The following is a 23,988-nucleotide window of genomic DNA, read 5'->3' as shown; positions in this document are numbered from 1 at the left end:
ATATACAGTGAACATGTATTTGTTTATTGTAATTTTATTTTTATGAAAGTATATATTTGCAAAGTTGAAAAGTAAAATATATAAGGTTTATGGTATAAGAAACAACAACCCTAAAGTCTAAAGTCCCTTGTGTTATTCCTTCCCACCCTAGAACCTTCTTTCCCAGAAGCATCCATTCTTTTTGCTGCTTTTCCCCCTAGAACTTCCATATTGCTAAATAACAAGCTTATGCTATTTATTGATTTTTTTCCCTATTTTAGATATCTTTGACTTTCTTCTAATGAAGATGGAACTTTGGCTATCTTAAACCAAACTACCTCTAAGCATATTTTTCCTTACTCTTCCTCCTTTCCTCTCCTCCCCTCTCGTTCCCCTTCCTTCCCCCTTCCTCTTTTTCTCCTCCCCTCCTCTTTTTTCCTCCCCTCCTCCTCCCCTTCTCCTCCCTGTCTTCTACCTTTCTCCCCTCCTCCTCCCCCTTCTTCATGTATTTATCTATTTTAGAGAGAAGGAGAGTGCACCCACATGAGCCAGGAGGTGGAAGGGCAGAGGAAGAGAATCCCCAAGCAGACTCCCCACTGAGTGGGGAGCCCAACACAGGGGCCCGATCCCACCACCCCATGAGATCACAACCTGAGCTGAAACCAAGAGTTTGCTCCCCAACCTGCTGAGCCACCCAGGCGCCTCTCACTCTTCATCTTCCTGATAGAAGTATACCAAAAGTTTTGCTTGGATTAGTATTTAGTGGTTATTATTGCAATCTTGGAACTACTATTCTTCACTAACCCATGCCATATATATATTGGGATTACATTTTCTTTCTTGTGTTGGTTTCTTTCTTCACTCTGAAAAAGATACTGTGTCATTTTTTTCTTTTGCTTACTTTTCTTGTATTCATCATTAACCCATGTCAAATTCTTTTCTGGAAACCTCATTCTTTTCCTGGGAATCTTACCAGCCTATCTTTTCCATGGAGACCTCCTTCTGGAGCCTCTGTCCTGTGGCTTCAATCTGGATTTGCTTTCCAGGTCTCTGGTACAGCACATTTTGGGGTTTCCTTTGCCATCACCTTGGGGAATCCTTTTCCACTCTATATATGTTGGATCCCTTATTTCCCAAACAAGCCCTTGATTCTTGTTTTTGATTTACTACTGCTCTTGGAGGAGTACATCTTCTTGTAGTTTTCTGAAATAAGGGTCTATGGGAGATGATTTTTCTTAGATATTTTATGTTTGAAAGTGTCATTTTGTTTTAAGTTCAAAAAATAAAAAACCCACTAGACAAAATGGAAATGGGAGAAAATTCCAAATTACCAGAGTTCATATGATTATTTTTTCTTCGAAGGAATTACACAGAGAGACTTGAAGGGCATGCTCTTTTTTATCCCTGCAGATTCCCAATGTTCTCTTAATTTAGAACACAAGAGTTTAGAATATGGGTCTTGGGGCACTTGGGTGGTCAGTGGTTGAACATCTGTCTTTGGCTAAGGTCGTGATCCTGGGGTCCTGGGATTGAGTCCTGTGTTCCTGCAGGGAGCCTGCTTCTCCCTCTGCCTATGCCTCTGCCTTTCTCTGTGTCTCTCAATGAATGAACGAATGCATGAATGAATAAGTAAATAAAATCTTAAAAAAAATATGGATCTTATCTTTGACTGAAACTAGTGCTGTTTGGTAAGTCCTTTTACTTTTTGTTTGTCTCCTTTGCAAAATGGAGACCATAACTGTTGTGGTAAGGCTGTTTAGATTACATGAGACAACATAGATAAACATTTAGGAAGATGCCAGGTACTACTTTTATTATTGAAGTTATTTTATTTTATTATTTTATTTTATTTTTCCTTAAAAAAAAAAAAAAGATTTGTTTATTTGAGAGAAAAAGAGAGAGCAAGAGCAGAGAGAGAGGGAGAAGCCGAAGCAGAGCAGGGAGCCTGCTGACATGGGGCTTGATCTCAGGACTGTGGGATCATGACCTGAGCAGAATGTAGCCGCTTAACCAACAAAGCCACCCAGGTGCCCATATTTTCTTTCTTTCTTTCTTTTTTTTTTTTTTAAGATTTTATTTATTTATTCATGAGAGACATACAGAGAGAGAGAGGCAGAGACACAGGCAGAGGGAGAAGCAGGCTCCATGCAGGGAGCCTGATGCGGGACTCGATCCCAGGACTCCAGGATCACGCCCCGAGCCGAAGGCAGGTGCCAAACCGCTGAGCCACCCAGGGATCCCAAGGCGCCCATATTTACTTATGAGAATGTAGGAAACTAAATTCTTATGCCCAAGAATATTTTCGTATGTACAGTTATACACATGGTTATAATATGCTTAATTTTATTTATTTATTTAAAAACAATTATTCATGAAGACTTTTTTTTAAGATTCTTATTTATTCATGAAATACACACACACACAGAGAGAGAGAGAGAGAGAGGGAGAGAGAGAGAGAGAGAGTCAGAGACACAGGCAGAGGGAGAAGCAGGCTCCATACAGGGAGCCTGACGTGGGACTTGATCCAGGGTCTCCAGGATCAGGCCCTGGGCTGAAGGTGGTGCTAAACCGCAGAGCCACCTGGGCTGCCCCAATATGCTTAATTTTAGAGTCACAGTTTACATGCTTTTACTACTAAAAGAAACTTTATCTAATTTCTTACATTAAAAACATCTTTTATCTGTAATCTAGTTTTGATGAAAAGCTTTTTAATAATAAGTTTTTGTGTTTTTTTCACATATTTAACTAGTATTCTTTACAGCATTCTAGTTGTCTGCTTTATAGATCTGTTGAAGGATATGAAATGTTCACATTTTTTTTTTACTGAAATGACATTACTCAGATGCAACAAATTTCTATTAAAACGACTAATAAAAGTTTATTTTTAATTACATGAGTAATACATACTCATTATAGAACACTTATGAAATAGAGGATAAAGGGAAAAACCTATAATTTTCATTATTATGGTATATTGTATATTACTTCTGAGTACTTTTCTATGCACTTTTTACATAGTTAAGATCATGGTGTGTATTCATTTTAGAGGCTTGATTAATACTTTTGAATAATATAATCCTAAATGATTATAGTACTGTGTTATCTTTTAGACATCATACTGGAATATTTACAGGTAAAATGAGATGATGTCTGATATTTCCTCCAAAACATGTATGGATAAGAAATGGGCTGGCCATAAATTGATAATATTGAAGCTAGTTGGTGGCTATGTGGAAGTTCATTATACTGTTGTGCCTATTCTTGTATTTGCTCAAAATTTTCCATATAAAAAAGTAAAAAAATAAATAAAAGCTTGTAGTATTCCATTATGATATATCTTAATTTCTTTAATTATTACTTGTATTAGGGCATTTCAGTTTTTACCTAGTTTAAATAATATTACTTTTAATAATGTTTCAGTGACTTATTATGAGTGGGATTATTAGGTCAGTATGATCATTTTAAAGGCTTTTGATGCATACATAGTACTAAATTCCTTGGTGAAAACCTTCAGTAGAAGAATTTTATTTGATTTGTAATTGTTCTCATTGAGCATAGGAGTGATATTGCAAGTTTACACTGAAGTTTTTAATGAGACAATCAAGATTTATTATTAAATATATTGGAATAGGATTATATTTTCTAACTTTTTATTCATACTCTTTTAGGAATGTTAGTGTCAATTCATATGGAACTAGTACTTTATAGTTTTATAGAGAGGTTATGTTCAGTAGATGTTATAATCCTCAAAACAACTCTATGAACTATGAATTATAGAAATTCAAAACAAAATAGACTTTAAGCTTTAAAATGCAATTATAGGGACGCCTGTGTGGCTCAGTTAGTTAGATGTCTTCCTTTGGCTCAGGTCATAGTCCCAGGTCTTGGGATCAAGCCCTGCATCAGACTCCTTGCTCAGTAGGGAGCCTGGTTCTTCCTCTCCCTCTGCCTCTCTGCCTGCTTGTGCTCTCTCTGTCTCTCACTCTGTCAATTAAATAAATAAAATCTTAAAAAAAAAAAAAAAAGTAATTATTGTTAATAATTCCTGTTACCACTAGATGGCTCTCTCAGCACGTACTTTTAATCAAAAGGAATTTGTAGATGGGTATTTTGAAGTTCCCCTGTAGGTCTTATTAAAATTCATATTATCGAAATTAAAAAATAATAGTTTGTATCAGATTGTGATAAAATTTTTCAGAAGTAGTGAAAATAATTTAGGATGGAATTTGTTGCAATGAATTTTTAGATTACTTAACAGGAAGGGGTATTATGTGGGATGGCATTCATGTAGTGTATTTCAAGTAAATATATTTAACATTCATTAAAATTTATTGAATTGAATTATACTTCTTTATTTGATTGGGGAAGAGTTATTTGCAATAGCAAAAAAGCAGCATTTTATTGCTAGCCTTTTGGTTTTATGTGAATCTAACACTTTATCTCTGAGGATTTGATAGATAATGAACAAAGTAAATTGAAAGGGCTGTATCTGGAGCTATATTGAACAATATAGCTCCAGATACAATTTGTTGTCAATTGTCAATTTGTTGTCTTAATGCAATTGAATTCCTCTGAGGATTAGAATTATTCTGGAGTATGTGTCGTTCCCCGCAGGTGAGACACTCAGAAGTGAAATTCTACATTTGGGCATTTTCATTGTTTCACATTTTACGAATTATCTTTACAAAAAAAATTAAGATTGCCTTTGATTTTGGTCTTACTTGATATTACGTGTATTTTCTTCACGTGATTCCTATTGATTTTTCATTCTTATTAGATCCAATGCTGTCTTTCTTTTAACAATGTTTGTATTGTACCTTTTGTTAACTTGCAGTGAAAATTATTATTATTACCTATCTGCATAATTTAAAAGAAATCATTAAAATACCTAATTATAAAGGAGAAATAGAAGGAAAGCACTTTATAATAAAATGTGTATTTCAGTATGTAAATCCTCCAGCAGACCACCCTAGATGACACAAGAGATTGTCAAATGCTTGCACCTGTATATAGAATCAGTGTGAAAATAAGCTGGGAAAGCTGGTTGATTTGGTGTTTTATGTTGGTGATTTAGATAACCAAGTGGCATCAACATTGGTGACACGATTTTCTTTCTTTCTTTTTTTTTTTTTTTTTTTTTGGTGACACGATTTTCAAAAATGATGAACAACTCCTAGTAAAATTCTGAACAAAACAAATAGATTTATAGTATGATTGTAATCTGGGATATTTGGGATACATTAATACCTGGAAAAAGACATTTGTTTACATTATTAGTTAAGTTCCAGCCCTAGATATATTTGGCCTTTGAAAGTCACCCAGAACATGTGACAATTCTTTGTCATACTGGAATGTCCCCTGAATTGCCGGGTCTCTAATATTCCAGACACATGCCCATTAAATGCTAGTAGCTTCTTCACCCCGCTCCTCCCCTCATCAGCCCCCAAAATGCCTCCATATATATCCAAAGGGCCCTCTAGGGGGCAGTGCTGCTACCATTTTGAGAACTGATTTAAAAGGATCTAGCTGTTTATCTGCTACATAGCTATGTTGCTCTTGGAACTTTAAAACCACAGTAACTTAAGTATCCTGAGTGTTTAAAAATGGTATGTTTTGAATAATTAGGACAATTACAGAATTGTGGTAGAAGTTGATTTAAGTGCATCATGGTTTTGTTGTAATTCATGTAATCAGATCAATAAGTTTGCTAGTTTAAGTACCCAATACCCGGCATCTTCTTCCCCCCCCCCTTTTTTTTTTTAAGATTTTATTTGTTCATAAGAGACACAGAGGGGCAGAAACATAGGCAGAGGGAAAAGCAGGCTCCCTGTGGAGAGCCCAGTGGGGCACTTGATCCCAGGACCCCAGAATCATGCCCTGAGCCGAAGGCGGTTGCTCAACCACTGAGCCACCCAGGCATCCCTACCATGCATTTTCTTTATTTTTTCCACTCTTCCTGTTCAGTAAGTCAGTAGTATATAACTTTAATGTCAGCATTTACTTAGTTGATAGTCATACAATGTAATTTGTCCCTTAAACCACTTTTAAAATTAGGAATGATTTAGTAACATTATAGAAACCTTGTAAAATAGAGGCAAAATTTCCCATAATCTTGTCACTCTAACAATTGTTAATATTTTTTGCTATTTTGTTCTTGGTGTATAGCTTGACATTCAAAAATTAGTTTTGTATCTTTTTTACTTAATGTGATATAACTTTTTAATGTTATATAACTTTCAACTATTATTTTAAATCCCTGTATTTTTCTATTAGATTCCACAATTTATTTTCCTTCCTCTTAATTGGTTGTTCACATGATAAAAGTGAATATATAGGGATGCCTGAGTGGCTCAGCCGTTGAGCGTCTGCCTTTAGTTCAGGACGTGATCCTAGAGTCCCAGGATCAGGTTCGGGAATGGGCTTCCTGCATGGAGCCTGCTTCTCCCCCTGCCTATGTCTGCGCCTCTCTCTCTCTCTCTCTGTGTGTCTCTCATGAATAAATAAATACAATCTTAAAAAAAAAAAAAAGAGAAAGGGGAAAGACAGTATGTCACATTTTTTAAAAAAGTAAATATATGTAGGTTTGTGTAAGTATACATGTATACATGTACTGATAAATCTACTTCAGTATATTTTAATATTTTCTTTAGGATAGATCTCAGATGTCAGATCATCTATTGGGTCATGAGACTTGAGCATTTTTGTAACTTATACATTGCCAAATTGACATAAAAAAAAACAAACTGTTCCAAAAAAACCCCCAGCGGATCCATTTATAGTGCTATCAACATATGTAAGATGTCAATATGTAGAAGTATCAGTCTCAACTCATGCTTTTTAAAATTTAACTTTTAAATTATTTACATTTACATTTCTTTACATTTCTTATTTATTCTCAGTGACATTGAACATTTTTATGTTTGTGAATTATTTCTATTTTCTCTTTTGGAAAATATATGGTTATGCTCTTTGCTGATTTGTTGGGTTCATGGTGTTTATTTTCTCTTTTCATTTTGAGTCAGGCCTTTTACATAATTAAAATTATTAATGTTTCTTACATTCATTTTTGTGGCAAACATTCCTTTGTTGTCTTTGATTTTATTTTTGTTTTTTAATACATTGAAGTTTCATTTGCTACCCATAGAAGATAGTATGTGATATCAAAGAAAAGGATGTGGAGTCAAGAAATCAGGATTTTGGACGGAGATACTTACAATACATTACATGTCATATGACTCATATCCAGAACGTATGTTACATACTCCTATCCTGAATATATGAATAAGAAAGAACTCATATCTAGAATGTATGTTATGAATGCTTACAAATCATTAAGAAAAAGGTAGACAACCCAGTTTCCAAAAATGAGGAAAAACCCTAAACCACTACTTCATAAAAGATACCCAGATGTCTAAACCATCTGGCAGTATGTATGCTGAATGAATGCAAGCTGATTTTCTATTACCTGTGTAAGAAATATTTCGAAGGGCATATTTTGGGTGAAGATTTATTTCATTGTAAAACCACATTTATATTAAATTTTGGTCATCCAAGTGTAGTCACTGTGTTTTTTCCTAGTGTGGCCAGTTTAGATTTTATGTACTTTTCTGGAAGAGAGGTCCGTTTCTTTTTGCCTTATCCTGTCTTTCATAGGAAATGATTGCAGATTCTTTGCCTTTTTAGTATGATATAAATTTTTACTATCCAGCTGGTACCTATTTCCTAGGAAAAAAAATCCTTCATTAGAGATCAGTAATCTCTTTAGATCTTAATGTCTTTAGCAAGATTATGGAGTATCTTAGGTTCCAGTGACTCAGTCAACTGAGCGAATGGGAGGAAAATAGGGTGAAAGTGTTGTGTCACATACAAAAAGCTTGTAAAAAAACCCTACATAAAACCCATAAATTCATGTGGTTGTTTTTCTTCTTCACCATGAGATATATTAGGAATTGTTTTTACCCTTATAAATGGAATAATTATAAGAAATTCTTTTCCTGCCTTGTGACAAATGGCTGTTTGGGACATACTCATCTCATTTAATTATTGTGCAAGTCTCCCAGCATTAGCATCTGTTACTGGTTACTCTGTCTTTTTGGTTGTTCCCATGTTGTAGAATCTACTAAAAAATATGGTGATGTAAACATAAATCTGTTCTTTCAAGGGATGTTTTTTTTTTTTTTTTTTTTTTAAGTCAACCCTTTTACATTCCCTAACATCTCTTCTAATTATGTAATACAGTCTATTCTGGCATAAATAACCTAAGTGCTAACTCCCTTCTCACATATATACATACTTCTCTCCCCTCTTTCTTAAATAATACATGTTGATACAAGATTGGAACACACTAATCAACATGACATCTCCCTTCTTATAACTTCTTTCCCCTTGACTACGTACCCAACTCTCAAAGGATATTCACTTTTTGAGGCAAATTCATACTGCAGGCACATTTTTTTCTTGTGTAAATCTCAGAGGTTCAGTATCTTCCCTTCCTCACAGGCTTCAAATTCTATCTGTTTGCCTTTGCTCAAGGTACTATACAGCATCATTGAATAGTCTTCTAGCTGAATAGTCCTTCTGATTTTGGGACCTTTCTTCTCAGAACCATCGTCCCTTGATTTTGAGCATCTCTGATATGTTCAAATCTTTCTTCCCCTGTGTTGTCTTGTCATGATCTTTCCTTAACACGTATGTCAGTATTTCTTATTCAAGAAGACACCACTCCCCATGCCTCATGCCCTCAAATACACACTCACACATCCTGACCTGTGACATTAGTCTTTTCAAGTATCTTGAATGCAAGATACAAACTTATACTTACTTTCTAGCTTCTCAATGAGACTCATAGCCTATTGATAATGTTAGACACTCTTTTCGGTATTTTCATTGAATGTGAATTGTGTGTCCTTTTCTGGAAGAACTTGAATGTATATTGACTGTGCAACAATTGAAAATACTTTTAAATTCTGAACATATTTTCTACTTTACCGTTATAAAAAACAGTTCTGATATATTTATTGTAACTTGCACCAGTTACAGAGGACAGTATCTTGTACCTTATTTCTGTTTACTTTTTTTTTTTTTTTAATTTTTATTTATTTATGATAGTCACAGAGAGAGAGAGAGAGAGAGAGAGAGGCAGAGACACAGGCAGAGGGAGAAGCAGGCTCCATGCACTGGGAGCCCGACGTGGGATTCGATCCCTGGTCCCCAGGATCGCGCCCTGGGCCAAAGGCAGGCGCCAAACCACTGCGCCACCCAGGGATCCCATTTCTGTTTACTTTTATGAAAAACTTTATTATTGTGCTTCTCCAGTGAAAACAGTTTCTTGCCAGTTTTAAATATTAGGAAGGCCTTCTTTGCTGCTTACCTCATTATCTTTATCAGCTATATTTGGAGAATTCAAACTAATTTTATTATCTTAGGTAAAAACTTGATAAGAAAGGAAAATCTGTTCAAATTCAAATATAAATTACTGTTGTGACCTGTAGTCTCAGATTAACCATATCACAGACTTTTAGAGGGATAATTGAGAATTGGTATTAATAAAGATACAAGGGGAAAAAGTCACGTAATGGTATATAAGTAGAGATGTTAAATTCATCTTTGTTTTGTTTAGATGTCCCTGGTAGATTTGGGAAAGAAGCTTTTAGAAGCAGCACGAGCAGGTCAAGATGATGAAGTTCGTATTTTGATGGCAAATGGAGCTCCTTTTACTACAGACTGGGTAAAGAATGATTTTAATGTGCTGGTTTTTATTTTCTTCTCATTTATTAGCTTTTCCAGATAAAAATTTAGTATCGTGGTTATATATGGCAGAAAATTAATTTTTTTGGTGCAAATTTGTAGTTTTGGAATTATAGCTATCATTTAAGGGAGTGGTTTGTATCCTTATATATGTCATATGTGTATATGACAGCCTTACTCAAAGCTTCTGTCCACAAAAGGTTTTTTCTTTTAAACTTGGAGTTCAATATTGTAGGATGAATATAAAATGTAGCTGCTTGGAATTTAATTTAAAGGTTTAAATAACACAAGTAGAATTTGTAATTCAGAAAATAACAGATAAAGATCGTGGTTAATGTTATAATCATTTCTAAAAAGGAAAAATGTTTGCGTTTCAATTGATACTGGCAACACTATTGCAAACATAACCAAAGATGGAGAAAGGAATGGGAACATGTCCTAGTAACTACAGAAGGCAGTTGTGAGGACAGCAAAAACCGTAACTGTACTAGTTCTCGGGGTTAGTTAAAAGAGGTGGTTTTGGCAGTATATAGAGGATTAGGAATCTGGATTAACCTGCCTACTGGTAACAACTAAAAATTGTAGATTTTAGCTTTTACTGTTTTTGACATACTTGTCCTGTGTTTTTATTTTTCATTAAAAACAAAACAAAACAATTTTTTTTAGAAGATTTTATTTACTTATTCAAGAGAGACACACACAGAGAGAGGCAGAGACATAGGCAGAGTGAGAAGCAGGCTCCATGCAGGAAGCCCGATGTAGGACCTGATCGCAGAACTCCGGGATCCTGCCCTGAGCCAAAGGCAAGATGCTCAACTGCTGAGCCACCCAGGCATCCCAAAAAGCAAAATGTTTTATTATGGAAAATTTCAAACATACATCAACCCCTTCAGCCAGCTTCAAAAATTATCAAATCATTGCGAATCTGTTTCATCTGTAACTTCATCCACTTTGTTCTGTATTATTTTAAAGCAAATTCTATGAACTATTTCATTTCATCCATAAATATTTCAGCATCTGTCTTTAAAGGTAAAGACTTTTTGATTAACTATTTTAAAAAATCTTCTTTAGTGCACTGATGAGTTAGCAAGAAAATAAGGGACTTTTAACCTGAAACACTAAGTGAACACCAGAACCTAAAGAAGTTTTACAAAAAAAAAAAAAGAAAAGAAAAGAAATTTTACCCTAAGAATATTTGCTGAACTTGGTGAATTTTCCTACCTCGTGGGCATGGGTTACTGAAGATAGAGACCTGAGACGTTCATAGGAGTCTCCTAGGAGATCCTCTCCTCTTAATTCAGGAATCCCAAAGACATGTACCTTCTATATAAGTAAACCAGAAGTACCACCTCCCTCTTCCTACCTGTTTCTGCCCTGTCCCTGTTGTTAGGGTACTGCAAGGAAAATGAACTGACTTGTATTGTAGTAAGTCACCAAATGGAAAAAGAGAAAAAATTATTGATGAGGATTTGTAGTCACAAGCCATCCTTTGTATACTTTTGTGACCCGAACTTATAAATACTTGAGCATTCTGCAAAACTGTACACTAAAAGATGAATTTAAAGTGATCTTTGGATTGAGGTTACCCTAGGTTCCTAGTAGAAACAAATGAATATTTTTTCTGGGGGAACCTACCTTCATCCAATTATCTACAAATGAAATTCCAAGGAAAGAACAGTCCACAGTAACTAAATGCACAAGGATACAAGGCAACTTAGACAATAACCCACTGAAGCAACTAAGAACAGAAGCAGACTGACAAGGATTTTAGGTAAGATTTTAAGCAGATTAGGAATAGCTAAGGAGAAAATGAGTGAATTGAAAAATATGTTAAAAAATCCAGAATGCATTATAGAGAAAAATGGGTAGAAAATTTTAAGATCTTAGGAGTCATGAATGCTACTGTGAGAAAATGTAATGTATCTAATAAAAAATCCACAAGAAGTGTGAAAATAGGGAAATAATTTTAAGATATAATGGCTGGGATTTTTTCCATCTCAGATTCAAGTAGCCCAACTAATCTCCAAGAGGATCAATTAAAGAATCCATGTCTAGATGCATCATAGTGGTACTGTGGTGTATCAAGACAAAAGGATCTTAAGGATTAGTATCCATAATACATAAGGACTTCCCATGACAGCAATAAAAAGACAAAGACTGGGCAAATGACTTGATATGGTACTTTACCAAAAAGAAAGTTCAATGACCAATAAATGTGAAAAGATGCTCAACTACAATAGTAATTGGGCAAATACAAAGTGAAATCGTGAAATACTATTGCTTATCTACCAGATTAACCAAAAAAAGTCTGGCAATATCAAACATTGGAGAGGATAAGTATAAACTGGTATAAACATTTTGGAGGACAGTTTGGCAGTACCTACTAAATTTGAACATATGTATAACCCGTGATGTAGCCTTTGAACTTATAAGAATATTCCCTCTTCCCCCCAAAAGAAGAATATTCCCCAAAGAAACTCTTGCTCATATACTTGAGAAATGTACAAGATTGTATTTATTGGTAGCATTATTTGTAATAATGAAAAACTGGAAACTACCCAAATATTCATCTGTAGATTAGTTAAATTAATTATGTTTCATTTATTCAATATAATTTTATAGAACAGAAAATTAGTGAACTAGACTTACATTCACTAACATGGGTAAATCGTGTGAGTATAAGCAAAAGAAGGGGCAAGTCACAGAGAAATACATGCAATATGATTATTTACATAAAGTTGAAAACCGGTAAAACCCAAGTGTATTATTTAAGGATATATAAGTGGTAAAAAGCAAAACCAAAGCAAAGTAAAGCAATTTTTATTAACAAATTCAGGACAGTAATTGCCTCAGGGGCTGAGAGAGGGGTTTATGACTAGGGAGTGGCATGTGGGAAGATTTTAAATTGCTGGTAGTGTTTTATTTCTAGACCATGATTGTGGTTTCATGAGTGTTTGCCTAATTTTTTTTTCTTTAAACTATGTGTGTATGTGTTTTATGTCATCAACCAAAATGGTTAGATCTCAAGAAGAAAAAACACAAGTAAACCCTATATTTCACTAAGCAGAACTCATGGTTGCCCAGTGGGCTGTTGAGAGACTTCATTCAAAAATAGAATTTTAAGAGTATGAATTTTAAGAGTATAGAAAGAGCTATTATAGGAAAATATGATATTGCATGGAGAAATGATTGTTCATGAATTTTCTTTGATCTGCTCGAATGATCTTCCCTTAAAAACATAAGACTTTTAATAGTAACAAAATAATTATTTCCAGGGTAAATGATTTCCATTTTTATCATGTGTTGAGAACACATACAGCTTTGTATTATGACTCTTACTCAATGTGTGACTTCAGGCCAATTAGTAACCTCTGAGTGCCTTAGGTTCTTTTGCTACCAAATGAGGATAGTAACAGTACCTTAAAAGGAGAGTAAATGAGAAAATATGTGTAAAGGTCTTAGAATAGTGTGTGCCATAGAAAGTGCTTTAACAAAAACCTTAGTTGCCATTATTATAGTAGTCTTAGCAAATTTCATGTTCTAGTGAACCTTTTTTTTTTTTTTTAAGATTCAGTTTATTTATTTTAGAGAGCATGCGTGCTGTGTGAGCAGGGTGAGGGTGGGGAAAGGGAGAGGGAAGAATTTTCAGCAGACTCTGCTCTGAGCATGGAGCCTGACACTGGGCTCACGACCCCAAGGTCATGCATGACCTGAGCCGAAACCAAGATTTGGACATTAATTGCTTAACTGACTGCACCACCCAGGCTCCCCATCTAATGAACTATCTTGGTTCTTTGGAACACCAGTGCCTTGGTAATCAGAGTTATAGTGACTTTCAAGGCTTCTAAATGGGTAACTTAATTCTAATTTTCACCTGTTAAAATGTATGCTTACCTTATTGGAAGGTTCTTCTTTACTTATATTTTAGAACTTCCCCTGCATATTGTGAATGTACTGTTATTGTAGTGGCTATACCACATGAAACCAATTTCAGGAGAACTGGGCTCTTTTGGTTCTGTCCTGACTCATCTTTGGCAAGCATACCTCAGATCAGATTTTTCCCTTAAAAAATGACTATATAAACTTATTTAAAAAGATCACTGAGTTGCTTTAATTAATGTATTTTTTAAGTCCTACAAAACAGTTTAATATAAAAATCTACACTATTAACGTTTATTTGATATGGATTTCATAGATGAAAAGTTTTGTATGAATCATATGAGGAAAACATTCTAGTACTCAGAAAAATTTCTCAAACCCTAATTATCTCTAATTCCTGATGAAATTAATTTTGTTCAGGCTATTTCTCTGTTAAAAAATAAGAAAATAAAATTGAATTAAAAGAAATATTGACTTTGCTTTCTCATTGAGAAGTGTAGGGGAATTCCTGAAAGCCTCTATGAAGCGAATGTGATAAGCGTACATTATATTCTTGAGTTCTGAGTTAACTATGTAAACAGATAATACGAAGATAATCGGTTTGCTATGTAAAAAGAAAATACAAAATAGAAGGTAGTAATAGAGGTGTTTTTAAAAATGATTATAAATGTGGCTTTTTTTTTTCCTTGTGGTATAGCTGGGAACCTCTCCACTTCATCTGGCAGCACAGTATGGGCATTATTCCACCACAGAAGTTCTACTCCGAGCTGGTGTAAGTAGGGATGCAAGAACCAAAGTGGACCGAACGCCATTACATATGGCAGCTTCAGAGGGCCATGCCAGCATAGTAGAGGTTTTGCTTAAGGTATGTGTTCTTTTTTTGCATTCTGCTTTTGAAAGTAAGCTCCAAAGGATTTATGGTTTTATAGGAGGGAGAAGGGAACTAGTTTTATTGAATGTCTGTTTTTTTTTTTTTTTTTTCCCCTGTGTTGTCTCATTGTTTTGTGTGTAAGCCCATCAAATGAAAATAATCTTTAAAGTTTTCCTTTGTGGGAGAAAAAGAACAACTTCTAGATATGTTCTTAGTTAAGTCAGACAGTTGATTTCTTAGACCTTGGTCTCCGCTATGATAAGAGACTATGGCTTTGTCTTACCTGACATAGTTAAAATGCTTATGGAGGGAAACATGAAGCTTGGATCATTAACAAATTAATAACACAAGTAAGGATTTTTATTCTAGCCTTTAGATCAGCCTATCCAAAAGACATACAAGGTAAGCCACAAATGTGAATCCCATGTAATTCTAGATTTTCTATTAGCTGCATTAAAAAAAACTAACTTTAATATTATATGTTATTTAACTTCATATATATACAATATTGTCATTTCATCATGAAATCAATATAAAAGTTATTTTATTAATGAATTATCTTCTATCTTTTTTTTGGTGTTAAGTCTTTGAATGCCAGTGTGTGTTTACATATACAGTATACATCTCTGTTGGGACTAGCCATATTTCAAGTGCCTGATAGTCACATGTGTCCAGTGGCTACTATATTGGACAGTGCATCCCTGATAGCTCCCTTTTGTTTATTTATATTGTACTGGTTTTGAAAGCAAAGGATATTTTTGTATAAACAAGGAACTAGAATTAAAGAGGTTTCTGAGGAATGTTCATAGTTTCCCTTCGCTTTTTTTCTTTTTTTTTTTTTTTTTTGGTGAGAGAGAGTGTGTGCAAGTAGGGGTAGGGGCAGAGGGGGAGAGAGAAAGAATCTCAAGCAGGCTTCACACTCAGCACAGAGCCTGGTGTGTGGCTCAATCTTAGGACCTTGAGATCATGACTTGAGCTGAGGTCAAGGGTCGGATGCCTAACCAGTGGGCCAGTAAGATGCCTCAATCTTTTTTCACTTCATATGCCATTCTGTCCCATGATGCTCATAGCTTGATGACTGAAGAAATCATTGCTGCACTCCTAAGAAATTAGAAGGAAAATAATTAGGAAAGTTAGCATGATAGAAACTGATTAGGTCACATGTGCGGAGATTTGTGGAACAAACAGATTATTCAACACAAAAAAATAGAGAGCTGATCATGTTGGTAGCAGATTCTTTAAAGCATAATGGCTAGTATTTGCATATTAGGAATTCTTTATATTTCATATTTTAAAAATGTCTTATTTTGCAATATTTTTATAGCATGGTGCTGATGTTAATGCTAAGGATATGCTGAAGATGACAGCTCTACATTGGGCCACAGAACATAATCATCAAGAAGTGGTGGAACTTTTAATCAAATATGGTGCTGATGTACACACACAAAGTAAATTTTGTAAAACTGCATTTGATATTTCAATAGACAATGGGAATGAAGATTTGGCAGAGATACTACAGGTAACTTTTGGCTTTTAATTTGAGAAAATAAAAGGATCTCTGTCTTGTGGATGATTTGAGCTACTTAGCTTTTAGCTTTTCATTTTGGACTTGTTTATTTTAGACAGGCTTTTTCCTCTTTCACTTTCTCTTTTGTTTGTTACTGTTCATTATTCTGATTGTAAGACCATAGTCTTACATATAACATTAGAAGATTAGATAAGGTGATTACTTTCTGTGTTTTTAAGTTCCTGAATTCCCCTTCCAGACATCTTATTCTATTAATTATTTTTGTTGCATTTTTGGATACAATACAGTTTTTCAAAGTCTGTTAAACTTCCACTAAAATTTTTCTCTAGCAGCTATAACAGCATCCCCTGAGTGAGGGATACAGTCTCTATCACTCTGATTGGTTTATTTTTTGTCATCCTCAAAAAAATCTGTTTGGAAGCAGTTATTTATGGCTTTTGGGCTATTTTATTTTATTGTACTTACTTGAGAGTGAGTGAGCGAGCATGAGTGAGGGAGAGGGGCAGAGGGAGAAGTAGGCTCTCTGCTGAGCAGGGAGTCCAATGCAAGGCTTGATCCCAGGACTCCAGGATCATGACCTGAACCGAAGGCAGATGCTTAACTGACTGAGTTATTCAGGTGCTCCAGTTATTAATTTTTTTTTTTTAAGATTTATTCATTTGAGCGGGGAGGGACAGATGGAGAGGGAGAGAGAGTCTTAAGCAGAATCTGCACTGAGCAGAGAGCCCCACACAGGCCTTGACCTCACGACCCTGAGATGACCTGTGCCAAAGCCAAGAGTCAGATGCTTAACTGACTCTGCCACCTAGGCACCCCTGGGCAAATTTTTCTAATAACCAATACAGCTTTCTTTTCTTCAGCTACACAACATTGATATAAATTATCTTCTTTACTCACTGCTTCTTGCCTATCTTTTGTTCTCCTCAGTAGAACTCTTCTTTAAGATCATCTGACTCTACTGAATTTCAGCTAGTTACTTAAAAGATTTTTGTGATGCTTCTTGCAATTCTTTTACTCCTAGGAGTGTAATTTGGGGGTCAGGGTTGAAGATGGAGAACAATTAATTGGGAAGGACATGCTTTATATGTATAATGATACATATTGGTGAATATAGTAGAGGTAATATTTAAGTAATTTGATTTGATTTCATTTTATTTTATTTTTTTATTTTTTATTTTTATTTCTTTTTCTTTTTCTTTTTAGTAATTTGATTTCTTAAATCAAAATATAGGGCACAGGGCAGCAAAATATCTTTCAGCTGTGTTCTATAAAAGCCTTCCAGGTATCCAATTCTCTTCTCATGGAATTTTGCTGCTTTATCTAGTAGGAGAATTAGGATGTAAATTCCTATCTGTGATTTACCACAGCTCTCTCAGTAGACCTTATTCAAAGATTTCCATTTGTACTATATGATTCTTCTGAAGTTTTAGAATTTCCTTTATGTTTATGTTTGCACTACATTGAGAATCTGTGCTATATGTTCCTGATGTAGTTCTCTAAACATTGTGTTGATTTGTGCCCTAGATTGCTATGCAGAATCAAATCAACACCAACCCAGAGAGTCCGGACACTGTGACGATACATGCCGCCACACCACAGTTCATCATTGGACCTGGAGGGGTGGTGAACCTAACAGGTCTGGTATCTTCAGAAAATTCATCCAAGGCAACAGGTATTGAGATGCATATAGGATAGCTGTTGGGACTTTATGCTTTAGTAGGTATTCCTCCTTTTAAGAAAGGACTGTTGGAGAATGAGGGTAAGATTATATCCATCACCTTGGTTTTCTTTGATTTTGGCAAAAACCAATTTTTATGAGACATAAGAATTTAAAGAAAGGTGATATTGCAAAATATGCTGCAATATTATCTTTCAAAAACTAATCCAAGCTTGTTTTTCATAAAACAATTATCCAACTTCATTTAAGAGTTGAATAAAGTAAAATAGAATATCAGAAAAATGCATTAGATTAAGCTCCTTTAAAGTTTAAAACCATCTTCTCTTTTCTCATAGATGAAACAGGTGTATCTGCTGTTCAATTTGGAAACTCCTCTACATCAGTATTAGCTACATTAGCTGCCTTAGCTGAAGCATCTGCTCCGCTGTCCAATTCTTCAGAAACTCCAGGTTAGAGAAACAAGTCAAATGTGCACATTAAAAGTTGGAGACTCAAATCTTTACAGAGGCTAGGAAGGTAATATAAACGGCTTAAGTGAGCAGATTTGAGATGATGACCATCTGAAGACAGGGGGCCGGGCATCTGCTATCTAGCTCTAGCTGGTTATAGTCCTATGCACAGTGTTGCCAGATTACGTTTTTCACTGGAAGCTGAGAATCTGGATTTTAAAAGAATATTTAATCTTGTCAGCTAATTAAAATTTGATTAAAATTAAAAACTTGTGTGGTTCACAGAAAAACCTGTCTCTGTATCCAGTTGGCCTTTGTTTTTACTAGTCTGTGACTCTTTGTATAAAGTAGATAAGTGTACATATATGGACTTGCTGTCTCTTTCATAATTTTTAATTTTTGTCAGTTGTATTAGAATGACACAGAATCTTACTGACAGAACTAGGAAGTAGCATGCCAGCACCACCATTAAAGCATAACCTGATGGTGAGCGATGATAAACAGTAATAGCTAGTTTAGACAAGGGTTTACTTTTAGACGTAAGCAAAATAGTTCTTGCTATAATTAATAAATAAGTAAATGTCTTTTTAATTAGGGAATTTAAAAAATTTCACAAAATTATTCTTCTCACTGTAGCTTAGGCCATTATTGGATCAGTTCTCATAAAAGAATACTTTGTTATCATTCAGTATTTAAATTTGTGTTTTTTTTTCAAATTGTGACCCATAACAACAGTAATGACAACAGGTCATTGAGTGCTTACTCGTGTGCTGTGCCCTATGGTAGATGTATTACTTATGATCTCACTGAATCCTCACCAAAAAACTTGAAGATATCTGTTACTGGATTTGACTCCTTAAGGTGCCCGTGACTGAAACACGTTTTTTTCAGGGGGAAGACTATACCTATCTCACTTTACTCTCTCTCTCTCTCCCCTTTACTAACTAGCAATAATAAACATTTATCTATTCTCCAGCTTCTGGAGAATTATAATCAATGTTTGAATCTAAGCCTTTATACATATATAATGTATATATATATATTATGCCTTTATATATAAAAAATATATATTTTAAATATTTTATTTATTTACTCATGAGAGACACAGAAAGGCAGAGACATAGGCAGAGAGAGAAGCAGGCTTCCTCCAGAAAGCCTGATGTGGAACTCAGTCCCAGGACCCCGGAATCACAACCTGAGCCAAAGGCAGATACTCCACCACTGGCAACTTTGAGGGTTGCCAGATTTTTTAGAATTACTTTCGGCTATTAGCAGTTATGTGCATCATCATATTGGATGTGCTGCTTTTATAACCTGTGCCTGGGTCTCTTTAGCATCTTTGTCATTGCATAAGCATAGCAAAGAAAATGAATTTCATTGGTGGTTTCTATTTGATTAAACTTTTTTTTTTTTGTCTTTAATGCAAGTATATATTTCTGAAAATTAAGCAAATTTTCTTGAAGGTCATCTGAAATTTTGACATTTAGATGTTTGGCTCTGTGAATTAGTCATACCAACTTCTCTAACTTTTACTTTTGAAAATGTTACATATGGTCTAGTCTGAGAGATTGGGAATTTCAGTTAACTCTTATCACATGTGATTTACAGTCTTTTGTGAGTGCAGTAATTTTTAATTTCAATGCTATGTCATAGTGGAATCTTTTTGGAGCTTGAATTAAGTTAAAGTTCAGGTGAGTACATTGCCACCAGTGTAAATAACTCAGCTGAGTTGTGTAATCAGATAAAGAAATAGCTTCTCATGGCTCAATTTCCACATGCTCAGGCTAATTATTTTTCTGCTTCATGGCTGTTCAGTTTCTTTTTCTTTTCTTTTTTTTTTTTAAGATTTTATTTAGTTATTCATGGGAGACAGAGAGAGAGAGAGAGAGAGAGAGGCAGAGATATAGGCAGAGTGAGAAGTGGGCTCCGTGCAGGGAGCCCGATGTGGGACTCAGTCCCGGGACTCCAGGATCACACCCTGAGCCAAAGGCAGATGCTCAACCACTGAGCCACCCAGGCATCCCTACTGTTCAGTTTCTTTTAACATTAGTTGTCAGGCTCACTCTGAGTTTAGAAAATGTGTATATTTTTTCAAGGACATCTTAGGATCTGGGAAATAAAATAGTACTCTCATTTTATATATGACGAAGCTGAGATTTATGAGGTTAAATATAGATATTTTTTAAAAATTTTTATTTATTTATGATAGTCACAGAGAGAGAGAGAGAGAGAGGCAGAGACACAGGCAGAGAGAGAAGCAGGCTCCATGCACTGGGAGCCCCATGTGGGATTCGATCCCGGGTCTCCAGGATCGAGCCCTGGGCCAAAGGCAGGCGCCAAACCGCTGCGCCACCCAGGGATCCCCGAGATTTATGAGGTTAAATAATTTTACTCAAAGTAGCATGGCCAGTAAGTGATGAAAGGAGTTTTGTGCCCAAGGTCTGATTGATTCCCAAGTTGTGTGACTGTGACCACTATAATATACTGCAGTTTCTTGGTGATCAGTGGACTGATCTCTTCCACAATGTTTATCATTTGGTTTGTGATAGGAATAGCTATTTGTGTAATTATCATTTTGTCCTGTATCAAACAAAAGCACCGCTATTCTTGCCCTTACTCCTGAGGTGTGTCTGTTGAAGCAGTCTGTTGAAACAAATGTTTTGTTCCTATGTCCTCCTTTAATGGATAGGATATAGGGATTTAGGTAGATGAGAACTCATTCCAGTTCATTCCATTTTCAAAGTTATACCAAGATGAAGATACAGAAAAGTAAACAAATTTTCTTTGGGAGTTTGCAGCTGTCTTTTTCCTCATAAGGAGAACCACCACTGTGTAGTACAGTCTTTACTAATGAGCAGAGGCAGTTACCGTTATCCTGTCTTTCTACTAAAGCTTACAGGCCACCCTGTTACAAGTAATTTTCTCTTTGAAAAATCAAAAATCCAGACAATGCATACTTTACTCCCTTTTTTGCCTTAAAACTAAAGAAAGATGTACAAACAGTAAAAATTCATGGAGGGTTAAATCATGTTTTGGGTTAAAGGAATAGCTCAGAACTGTTCTTGTGCTAAAATTTCCACTTACTGTTTATAAACAGCTATTCATTTATAATGAGAAAATTATTATTTATTCATTCATTGAACAGATTTTTGTTGAACATCTCTTATGACCTGGTTACTCTGCTTGGTGCTAGAGAGAAAAATGGTAAACAATCAGATACAATCCCAGCTCTTGTGGAACATGTAGTCTTTTGGTAAAACGAGATGTTCAGCAGTTACTCACCCAGGTGAGTAACTGTGATTAGTGCTACCTATACAGAAGGCAGGATATTCACCTAGTCTGGTGGGTCAGAGAATCTTCCTAGAGGAAGAAACAATTTAATTAAAGATTAAATAGGAATTAGTAGAACAAACATTGGGGGAAGAACATTTGAAGAAGAGGGACGTATGGAAATCTTTTGAGGTCAGGAAGAGCTTGTCCTTTCACGGCACTTCAGAGGCCAGTGTGGCGTTGCCCATGAAAAAGTTAACTCATGGTGGTTGAAGGTAAGATTATGAAGGACTTTGAAAATGATTACTTTGAGAGGCTCTGAAAGGGAGTTCAGTTAGGAGTCTAATGCAGTCAACTCGGAAGGAGATGGTGGGAGCATGGATTAGGATTTGGCAAAGAGATAAGAAGTGAATAAATTTGAGGATCATTTGGGATATAGAATTGGAAGTTATAATTGATTAGATATAGGCCATACATCCGTAGTGTAGTTTGATCCTTTTTAAGTAAACTCTTTAATAAAACAATATTTTTTTGGAGCAACCCTGTTGGGACCCCTCTCACTTCTGAGAGCTTTCTCTCTATCTTTACTTAATAAAGTTCTGTTCCTTTTCTCACTCTCCTGTGTCCGCGAGATTCATTCTTCGACTCCGTGAGACAAGAACCAAGCTCTCCCATATCAGAGGGGAAAGATAACCTGGTTTGACAATAGCAAGGCTCGGGTATCCTGTGAGTCTTCTTCAGCATATGAAAGTCCTTTTGGAACTTCCCTTCCTTTTACTATCCCCAACCCCAAAGTGTATAATCAGTCAGTTGCTCCTCACAATTCTGGGTCAACAGCTCTTTCTACTCATGGGTCCTATCCTCCTGCTTTGATAAAACCACCATTTTGCACCAAACAACAACAACATTTTTTGGCTGTAGCCTGAAGTCTTATATTTATTTTGCTTTGCTTAATCTTATTCTTTTTTATGGCTCAGCTATATAATCGCTTGATTAAATAGACATCTGTGACCACTCTTCTTTTTAACTTTAGAGCAACTTCTGTTAATTAGGTGTTTTTCCAGAGGAGTAAGGCACCTGGTGGTGGTTTCCCCCCTTTCTTCTAATAGTGAAATTTGAATTACACATTAGGTCCCCTCTACACATTGCTTTTCTGCTCTTTCTAAGCTAGATCAGTAAAAGTGAATTGACTTTAAGGGAGAAGTTACTGGACTTCATAAGATTGTCTTGGTTTTACTTTTTTGTTTTTAATTTCAAGTTCAGTTGTAGGCCCAATATCTTTGAAATGTTTTCAGTGAACACAGTTTCTAGCATTGAAACATTTATATGTAGACTTTTCAATCCTCAAATCATTTTAAAGATAGTTTTTCCTCTGTATTATTTGAATTTTATGGCATTATAAAAAACAATAATCTCTTGTTGAACAGAGATTTCAGGTATTCTCAACAACCCTGTAGGCTATACGGGCTCTCTTTATATATTACAATCTAACTTTTGATTTCGATCAATGAATATTACACTTATTTTTTTATCCAGGGGTTTTACAGTTAGGTGTGTGTGTGTGTGTGTGTGTGTGTGTGTGTGTGTGTTTTAAATAACACTCTTTTTAAAGTTTTTAGGTTTTTTATTATGTGTTTCAACATTTCACTGTTGGGCTGTTCTTAGGGTTTCTGGGGGACGCTGTCTTCTTACATAATTGGTTTCCTTATAATTTTTTCTCAAATTCCTTACCGTAGCACAACTTAAAAAGAAAACTTTTTAGATGAAAGGGAGGAACTCTATTATTTTAATGATAGTCATTGGGAATAGTGCAAAGATGAAAGTTCTTGAGTTACTGCTTGATTGTGTGTGATCTCAGAAATGCCTTACATATGATTATGCTTTAAAGTACTACTTGTAGTTAGCATTCAACCAGAGTGAACACTTCTTTTTCATATGGATATTTTTAAGAAAAATCAAAGCAATGGTTCATGTGTTTGAAAACCTTAGTAGTTCTGTTGAATTTATTACTATTTTATGCCCTACATTTCATTTTATAATCATCTTCCTGAAATTTTCATAAGTGCTTGGTGATAAAGCCTAATTATAGTTTAAGAGAAACAAAAATGAGAGAACTCAAAACATAAAGGTTTTTTTGAATTTTTAGTATTCTCTTTTGTAGTTTGTACTGTGACCCTTGATTACCACATAACAGAATCACAGGGTTGCAGCCAGGTCTGTTACCATACCATGAGTACATCTTTGAGAACTAGGGTCTCAATACTTTTATAACAAAGGAGTTCATTGATACCTACGATGTTCTACTGGGAGTTGGCATCAATTTAGCATGTTTCAGAGCCCCTGTGCTGGTAGGAAACATGACTCAGGAGAGAATGTGTTTTTAATTGCACTTTTGTAAAGTTTTGCCTCAAATAATCCATGGGAAAAAACCCTATCATTTGGAAATAGTTTTTTATGTAATTTCTTTTTTTCAGAATTATATTGAATTATTTTTTATAATTTATAATTATTTTTCAGAATTATATATATTGTTATATTAAAACATTTTTTTTAGAATGACAGTTTTCAAGCCCATAGAAAAAAATGG

At 35.1% G+C, this 23,988-nt stretch overlaps 1 protein-coding gene across 7 annotated transcripts in view; it reads left to right on the top strand.

Moving 5' to 3' along the window:
* GABPB1 (GA binding protein transcription factor subunit beta 1) overlaps positions 1 to 23,988 on the top strand; it is a 64,580-nt gene that overhangs the window by 27,398 nt on the left and 13,194 nt on the right. For 5 of the 7 annotated variants that reach the window (XM_077881062.1, XM_077881064.1, XM_077881060.1 and 2 more), the window contains 5 exons: positions 9,599 to 9,706; positions 14,303 to 14,470; positions 15,801 to 15,995; positions 17,529 to 17,676; positions 18,018 to 18,131. In XM_077881062.1, coding sequence (XP_077737188.1) covers positions 9,599 to 9,706; positions 14,303 to 14,470; positions 15,801 to 15,995; positions 17,529 to 17,676; positions 18,018 to 18,131 — 733 coding nt within the window. Of the gene's footprint in view, positions 1 to 9,598; positions 9,707 to 14,302; positions 14,471 to 15,800; positions 15,996 to 17,528; positions 17,677 to 18,017; positions 18,132 to 23,988 lie in introns of those variants that run through there. The other 2 variants (XM_077881066.1, XM_077881065.1) reach the window with 1 other exon arrangement.

Source organism: Canis aureus, chromosome 32, assembly GCF_053574225.1.
Source record: "Canis aureus isolate CA01 chromosome 32, VMU_Caureus_v.1.0, whole genome shotgun sequence".
Classification (NCBI taxonomy): domain Eukaryota; kingdom Metazoa; phylum Chordata; class Mammalia; order Carnivora; family Canidae; genus Canis; species Canis aureus.
This window is presented reverse-complemented; position numbering and strand designations above follow the sequence as displayed.